Source organism: Ursus americanus, chromosome 31, assembly GCF_024610735.1.
Source record: "Ursus americanus isolate L20-20 chromosome 31, mUrsAme1.1.p, whole genome shotgun sequence".
In the NCBI taxonomy this organism is placed as follows: Eukaryota; Metazoa; Chordata; class Mammalia; order Carnivora; family Ursidae; genus Ursus; species Ursus americanus.
Genome location: NC_142157.1, coordinates 32654278 through 32662641, shown reverse-complemented (window position 1 = coordinate 32662641; position 8364 = coordinate 32654278). Strand labels below are relative to the sequence as shown.

The 8364-nt window shown below is 46.2% G+C and overlaps 1 protein-coding gene and 1 long non-coding RNA gene across 2 annotated transcripts; one reads left to right on the top strand and one right to left on the bottom strand.

Moving 5' to 3' along the window:
- Positions 1-2292: 2292 nt before the first annotated feature.
- On the bottom strand, positions 2293-3134 carry LOC123802314 (malignant T-cell-amplified sequence 1-like). The gene has a single exon (XM_045812926.2). The coding sequence runs from the start codon at positions 2983-2985 to the stop codon at positions 2440-2442; it is 546 nt and encodes a 181-aa protein (XP_045668882.1). The 5' UTR covers positions 2986-3134; the 3' UTR covers positions 2293-2439.
- A 77-nt stretch (positions 3135-3211) lies between these two features.
- LOC148107416 (uncharacterized) lies at positions 3212-5947 on the top strand. Its single transcript, XR_015722481.1, has 3 exons — positions 3212-3380; positions 4405-4555; positions 5070-5947. It is a non-coding gene; the product is annotated as an uncharacterized LOC148107416 (long non-coding RNA).
- Positions 5948-8364: the final 2417 nt, after the last annotated feature.

The window sequence follows — 8364 nt, the reverse complement described above, 5'->3', positions numbered from 1 at the left end:
CAATTCAGACATTTACTATATACACGTGTATATACATACACAAGTATTTGAAATTAAATTTTTATGTACACGTTTGCCTTCCTAACAAGACTGAGCTCCTGGAACACAGGGTGGTAATTTTATATTTCTGCGTCTTACTTCCAGCCCAGTGTCTGGCCCCCAAGTAAGTACCCAATAATGTTTGTTGAACTCTTCCGGATGAAAGAGCACTGCAGTGAGTGGATCCTTGAGGTAAGCTGTGACTATCACTTGTATTTCATTAGCCAGTATCCTCGCCATTGAATTAGACATTGGTATTAGCCAAGAGTAAGTAGAGATCATCTTCTCCTTTAATTGTTTATAAAAACCTTTTGGCTCACAGATCACCTTAAACATATGATGAATGTAGAGAATGCTTTAATAAATACATCTGCCTCTGAATATACACACCGAATTTTGTATGAAATTCCAGGAAGGTCATGTAACTCTTGCCCTCATCCTTTCCAATGTGTATGCAGGCTCTACGCCGTGAGTTGTTCGGTAGGACTGGTATCGATACAAGGATCAGTGTGCAATAATGGAAGACAGCATGCATATGCATGAATGAGGAGTCCTGAAAGAAGGCTTAAAATAGATACAGAGGGTCCTCTTTCAACTTTTGGTGGACAGTTGGTGGGGACATGGTGAAAGAAGAACTATCGGGTTCCTACCTTGAGTGTCTCCGTCCATGTTCATCAGAATCACTGCTGCTCCCGAATATTACCATGAGATGCTTCCAGGGCCTCCACAGTGTCCACCAACGGCCAGAGTGGTGCTGACTGGGGTAGACAATTAAACGGGACAAAAGCCCTAATCCTTTGAGGAAAAAACAGTGTTCTAATGAGGAGAGTTTGAGTTGTTACAGGACACTCTGTGGTGAAAGGACATAATCCAAATATGTGGATTTATGAGGGCAGGTCAGTCCCTCCTCTCCTTTTGGAGCCATTCCTTCCTGCTTTTCTATTCCACTGATTCTATCCCCATCGAGTATTCCCACTCTTAGTGAATCTTTCTCCCCAACAAGTAGACATACTTAGATATCCCATTAACAACCTGCAACAACAACGGTAAAAATAACAACAGAAAAAAACCCGGACTCCAAACAAAACGTCTTGACTATAACCTTCCTCTAGCTTTTACCCAGTATCTTTTCATTCCCAACCAAACTTCTGTAAGAAATAACATGAGTCTAAATGTCCACATATTACCTTTTCACTTTCCATTCACCCCTAAATAGACCGCAATTTATCTTGCATTCATAGGAGTTACACTGAGACCAATCATGGCACAGTCGCCAACTAGCCTTCAGTTGACCATTTACACAATTTTTCAGCTGGGTGTCTATAATGCCATTCTATAAAAATTGAGATAACTTTGGCTTTAAATATCTGAAAACTCAAGACGAAGTAATTTATAAAGAAAATATTTTACCTCACATAACTTCACCACATCCCTTAAATAAGGGGTCCCGATCTATGGAGTCTCCACAGCTGATTACTCATCAGCTCATAAATCATCAAGGGCTCAGCTGCTTTCCATGTTCAGACTTGATGCTCATCAAGGTTTGTGTGTATGTCTGTGCGTGTATGTGTGTGTGTGCACGTGTGTGGCAAGAGCAAAATCACACATGCCAACGTCCACCCAAAGCAGGGAAACTGATTCTCCCCACACATCTTTGACAGCCTGCACACCTTTCCCAGAAATCTTCAAGCACCCCCTCCTAACACAGGTCACATGGCCGCCCAGATCAATGACAAAACCACGGGAGGAAGGACCTACGGATTCCTAGGGATTTCTAAATAGGAAGATCCTACTTGGCCGTTGGTCCTACGACCAACCCATATGTGACTCCGTCTCACTAGGAAACGGAGCACTGCGGTGGGCCTACCCTAATCGGAATTTTCCCGGTTCACGTAGAACCGGGATGACCGAGTTCTGCCAGCAAGGGGGACAGGGCATGATGCCTGTCAGGCAGACAATCACTAAGGCCTGCGGGACACTTCATACTGGATTTTCTGCTTATCCTTCCAATGTTGTGTTAACAGAGTAGCTCAGGCCCCTGTCCGGTCCTTTTCTTCCTCCCAGCTGTGGGTCTGTCTCCCAACTGCAAGCTCTTCGCTTTGAGAAATCTACTTTTCTACCACAGATGACGCACCTGTGCTCGAACCGACATCCGCCTGGGGCAGAGGCCGCGGCGCCTCTCCGCGAAGCGCCCCGCGGCCAACACGCACACCCGTACTCACACGCACGCAAGGACACAGATACAGACAGCTGTGCTCCTTCCAAATCTTTACTTGGTTTTTTGCTTCTTTGAGCATCTGTTGTCAGCGCGGAGGAATGCTCTTCATGCCGTCACACAGACACAAACACAGACACAGCACCACGTCCACAGCTCCAGTCCCGGGGCGCCCCTCCGGACGCTCACTTGTACGTCTTCATGTGCCACAGCCCATCGTTCAAGTAGTGGATGTTCTCGATGCCGATTCCCTTGTTGACCTTCTCGATGTCTTCGGCTGACATCCTCATGACGCCGACGCACAGCGCGTGCTGCTTGCCCTCGGCCATGATGGCCACGACCGTGTCCACCGCGGCGGGGTACAGCTGCGCCCCCGGGGACGTCAGGCCGGGACACATGATGTTGGCTCCGCTGAGCACAAACTTGATGGCTCCCTTGTCCACCTGCTGGTGCGGCAGGATGAAGGGGTATTTGTGAAGGAGCCTCAGGGTGGGGTAGAAGGGCCCCTCCCTCTGTCTAAAGAACAGTAACTCTCCGTTGACCGTGAGGATCTCTATGTGCTCGTGGCAGCGCACGATTTTGACCGGATCTTTCTTGGGCAAGATTTGATTGAGCCACGGCTCGATACCCGGAAACTGCTCTATCAATTGGTTCTTAATACCCTTAATAACTGAGGTTTTCAACTGGATGCAGTTGGATACATTTTCTTTTTCATCAAATTTCTTGAACATGATCCAAGGCGAAGGGGGCGCCCCCAGCGAAGAGCCCGAGTTGGAAAGATTTGTGGAAACGCCGAGGGTCCGGCGGAGGCGCTTACCGGAGGAGGGCCGGCAGGGACGGTCGCGGCGGCTGTCGTTAACCGGAAGGGAGCGCGCTTTACGGCTCCGCGTGAGATCTACTTCCGCCCCTGGGAGCGCGACGCGTTGCTGCCGGCAGTTCTGCGACCGCAGATTCGCCTCCCGCGGGGTTTGGGGGGTAAAAGGGGCGGGACTTGAGGAAGAGGAGCGGGAAGCGGGTTTCCTCTCGCGGGAAGAGAAGAATAGAAGGCGCCTGTTATTTTTACTTTTGTTATTGGTAAGCCGAATGGTCGTCCCTGCAGTTACCCACGCCGGAAGCCGGGGAACAGGTGCGGAGAACTGGCTTGGGGAACAAGTGCGGCTCTTCTGCGGAGCACAGGCGCCGCGAGGAGCCCAGTCCCTATCGTTACCCCGATTCTCCCTGTCTCACACTCTGCGTCTCCGCCTCGCTCTCTGACACGTCCGGCTCTGGGACGTGTCATTGCAGACATCTGCCTGCCGCCTGTCACCCCTGGATGCGGCCCTCTCCCTTCTGGGTTCTCTCCGCCTGAACCAGGGGGCACAGGAGGAATGCAAGATTTTTCCTGTCCTCTTCAAGACATCCAGACTCCGTTTGTTGCCCAGGATATGGTTTCCCCTGGCGAACGTCCCGAGTGCTCTTGAAAAGAATGTGCATTCTGCTTTGTTTGGTTTCAGTGCCCTGTACATGCTGACTGTCCCACTGGTGGATGTTTTCTGTCCACGTGTTCTATCAATTGCTAGCGGAGGATTGAATATGGAAGTCACCCAGTTAATTAGATTTTATCCATGTAGATTTTGTATGTCATCCTAAGAAGCATGAGGCCCCTGAAGGCAGGAACTGTGTATTTTTTAAAGACTTTATTTATTTGAGAAAGAGCGAGAATGAGCGGGGTGAGGCAGAGAGAGAAGCAGGTTCGCGGCTGAGTGCCGAGCCGGGCAAGGGCTCTGTCCCAGGACCCTGCGATCATGACCAAAGACAGATGCTTAACCAACTGAGCCACCCAGGTGCCCCAAGAATTGTGTGTTTTATTTCTGTATTCTTTCACCTAGCACCTCTCTCCAATGAATACATACATAACTTTGGGAAGCCTACCCTGCAGCAGAAATTGTAACAGGTGCTGGATGTACAGTGAAAAGATAACATATTTCCACATTCTTGGGAGCTTACAGCACATCAGGGTGATTATATATATATATATATATATATATATATATATATATATATATATATATATATATGTAAATTTATGAAATTACATATATGTGTATAAGTATAACTAATATATAGAATGCATGTGTATTATATGAACACAACCTATGTATCTATTATAGGGAATTGGCTCACACATTTATGGAAGCCCAGAAGTCCCAACATCAACAGTCAACAACAATCTGGAGACCCGGGAGAGCCAATGTCATAATTCAGTCTGAATCCAAGTATGAAGGCAAGAGAAGACCAATGTCCTAGGTCAAAGGCAATCAGGCAAGAGGAATTCCTTTTTACTCAGGGGAGAGTCAGCCTTTTTGTTCTGTTCAGGCCTTGTTTGAGGCCTGTCCACATTAGGGAAGGTAATCTGCTTCACCAATTAAAATGTTAATCTTATCGAGAAACATCCTTACAGAAACACTCAGAACAACATTTGACCAAATATATGGGCACCCTGTGGACCAGTCAGGTTGACACATAAAATTAGCCATCACAAGGGTAGAGCATCTTAAATGAGGCAGGAGAGCAGCATGTTGGTGTGTCCTGACCCAGAACCCAGGATGAATCTTGCTCCATCATTTACTAGTTTGAAATCCTGAAAGTTACTGAACTCGTATATGCCTCAGTTTACTCATTACAAGAGTGTGGTTAACAAGAATACCCATCTCCTGGGGATAGGGTGGAAAGTGCTTGAATTAGAATAATTGGGTTTTAAGTATTTCATGTAGCTATAATTATTAAATTAACATGAAACCAGTTACATGATTGTTTTAATACTCTCTTCACACAGGGCATAGTACAACTGGCCAGACTTGAGCTTTCCTATTTGTGGCTGAGTCTCTGATACGCCTCCCTGAGATTTCACTCCAATTACTTTGATCCCATGAAGAGTCACGCATTTCCAGTTAATATACGAGCAGCAAACCTTGTCTATTATGTATAGATGTATGTGCTTACCCCGATAGGATAATTCTTTTTCTTGGGTTTTACGGTTGTTCTGTTGTTCTTATTTGTGAAGTCAGTGCTGTGTGAGCAGCATAAACCAGATGTAGAAACTCAAGGGAGGAAAAGTCATTAATGGCTAACACGATCAGGTGACCTGTCTGTGGACGACTAGTAGCTTAATTGGAACTGATTTGACCTGAAACCTCTATCAGAGGAATGCCCAAAGGATTTTTTTTTAATGAAGTTATTTTACAGAAGGGACTGTAAGAAAGTTTACTCTGAATTTCCATAGTAATGAAAAATCTTTTTTGAAGTTAATAATCATTTTTATCAGAAATCACAATCTGTACGCTGGCATCTACCATGAAAAGAATGCTAAGTACCCGTTTCTCCTTCAATTCTTAAAAAATTGAAGTTGAAGTTTAAAAATGAAAAACCTGTATTTTAAGACTTTCTAAAATCTACCTTTTCTAAAATCTATCTTTTCTAAAATCATGGAGCCTGGGTGTTAAGTGTCGGTTGGTTAAGTGTCTGCCTTCAGCTCAGGTCATGATCCCAGGATCCTGGGGTCTAGTGTCGTTGGACTCTCTGCTCAGTGGGGAGTCTGCTTTTCCCTCTCCCTCTGCCCCTCCTCCCTGCCTGTGCTCTCTCCTCCTCTTTCTCTCTCTCTGTCTGTCTCCCTCTCAAATAAATAAATGAACCTTAAAAATAAAATAAATCAAATCATGGAACTTGGTTCTTAAACTTTTTAGAGGAGTCTAGGTCTTTAAGTGACTCACATCAATGTAGGAAAAAATACGATACACAAATGTTGCTTTGAACAAACGAGCATGTTAAAACATTGAAACATACTACCAACTTATTAAATAATTTACAATCAATTGAAAATTAATTAACTATGGATTTTTAGAAGGAGGAAAGTTATGACACAATCTAAAGTCAGATTGATTTTCAGGCCGAGGCTGTACTACTCCCTAAGTTCTGTCAGCCTCCCCCAGTGTCGCTTTATTTCCATGGAATCTGAAAAATACTTCACAAGGTATATGGCGTGGTTACCAGGAATTAAAAAAATACAATATACAAAGGACTTATCTAATAGTAAGACACAGAATAAGTACATTTACTAGTGTTTCTTTATTTGCAAAACACCCTTTGTGTGGTACTAATAAGGCCTAAGATTATAGTATATATGTGAAAAATTTTACAGAAAATGTAGCTTTAGATAAAGCTGCTCAAATAGTCAAGAGATACCGGAATTGTTTTGTATTCGGAATCTCAAGGGAGTGTGTAATCGAGACACAGTGATGACGTGGCGAAGTTAAAGTGAGAAACCTGAGTGAGAAAATTGCTCAGGTTCCTCAAATCTGCAAAATTGGGAGTGCAGTTCACACACCTGAGTTGTCCTGTTTCAAACCTTTTCACCTGCGTACAGCTGTGTCTGCATTTTGAGGAGTGACCACCAGAGGGCAGCAGAGCCAAGCTGAAGTCCGCCCGCAGGTCCCCCTTAATTGATGCTGTATTAGGAGTATTCTCAACTAATAGCTGTATTAGGAGTATTCTCAACTAATAGGTAACTATTTTTTTTAACAGACAGTTATTTTTCCTAAATAAACCCATTTCTACAATTACAAGACATTTCCCAAGTTCAGGTGAAGCACATTCTAAATAGTCATGTACTTGATTTATAATTTGTGACTTTTCTCTGTAATTTTTTATAAATAATCAACAATAAAGCAATTATTTCTAAAATGCTGTCTATTAAAAAATACATGCTAGCCCACATTATTGGCTTTCTCAAAGAAATACAAACTTCCAGTTTTAGAATAAGGAAGTCACAGAGATGACAAGTAGCGTAGGCAATATAATTAATCATATTGTAATAGTGTTTGGTGACAAATGGGGACTATTCTATCGTGATGAGAACTGAGTAATATATCGAATTGTTGAATCATGTCGTACACCTGAAGTTAATGTGACACTATGTTAATTATACTTCAATGTATAAAATACCTCTTTCCACATTGCTTCAATTTATGAACTATTTTTAAAAATTAACAAGTTAGGCATATCGTAAAAATAATCTCACGACACCCAAAATGTTTTTAATGACGTCCTCCACCTCATCGCTCCATTCCCCAGGTAACACTGCTAAGTTTCTCAGGCTCCGGTAAGGTCTCTGCGTAGCAGGCATGCAGATGAACAGGTGGGAGGTGTGCTCCCATGGGCATGCGCAGAGGGGCTCGCGTTTCCAAAGCAAACCCCACAGGAGGGTTGAGCCCTGGTCTGGGTGGCAGAACCTTCCCTGCTTCTCTGAACTCTGACCACCGGATGTGCCCCGGGGCCAGTTCCTGCCTCTCCTGGCCTCAGTTTCCCGATTGTCTCAGGAGGGCCGGACACAGAACCGCGTGACCTCCCCCTTGGTGGTGTGGATACAGCCTGGGCTTCCAGCCCCTGGATGGGTTTGGTGGGGTGCACTGTGGGATGCCCAGGGCCTCCCGCCTACATGCAGACTGGAGGGGACCCCCTGGGGTGGACAGCACATGCATTAGACCCCGCCTTGCCGCGTGTGTGCGCATTCAATGCACCAACGGCTGCAGACCCGGCGGCAATGAGACCTCACAACCCCTACCACCCCCAGGCCGCCCCAGCCCGGCCAGGCAGGCCGGAGACCAGAGTCCGGGAATACCTCCTGCCCTGCTCTGCTGGTCCCCAGAGCCACCCCTGGGGCCAGCTCCGTGCACCGCTGGGTCAGGAAAACCCGAGTCGGTGCAGGGAGGAGCTCAGGGAGCCCCTCCCCCCTCTTCCTCTGCACCTCCTCTCCTTATCTTCCTGACAGGGCCCGGGACACAGGTCCAGCCCCTCCCTCACTGGCGTAAGAGGGGAAGGAGGGGGCCTCACGGGACAGGTGCGCGAGTGTTGGGGTACTTACTGTTCCTAGGGGGCCCTTCCTGGGCACTCAGTGAGTTTACCCCATTTTAGATGAGCAGGGGCACCAAGCGCTCAAGGTCACTCAGGTGACCAAGTGCGGCAGAACTGAATCTCCCAGAGCTTGCCTGTCACAGGGCTGCGACGCGGCCCCAGACGGTAGGACCCCACAGGTGTGCTGTGCATGGGAGCCTGAGGAGCTGGTCCCTGAGCCC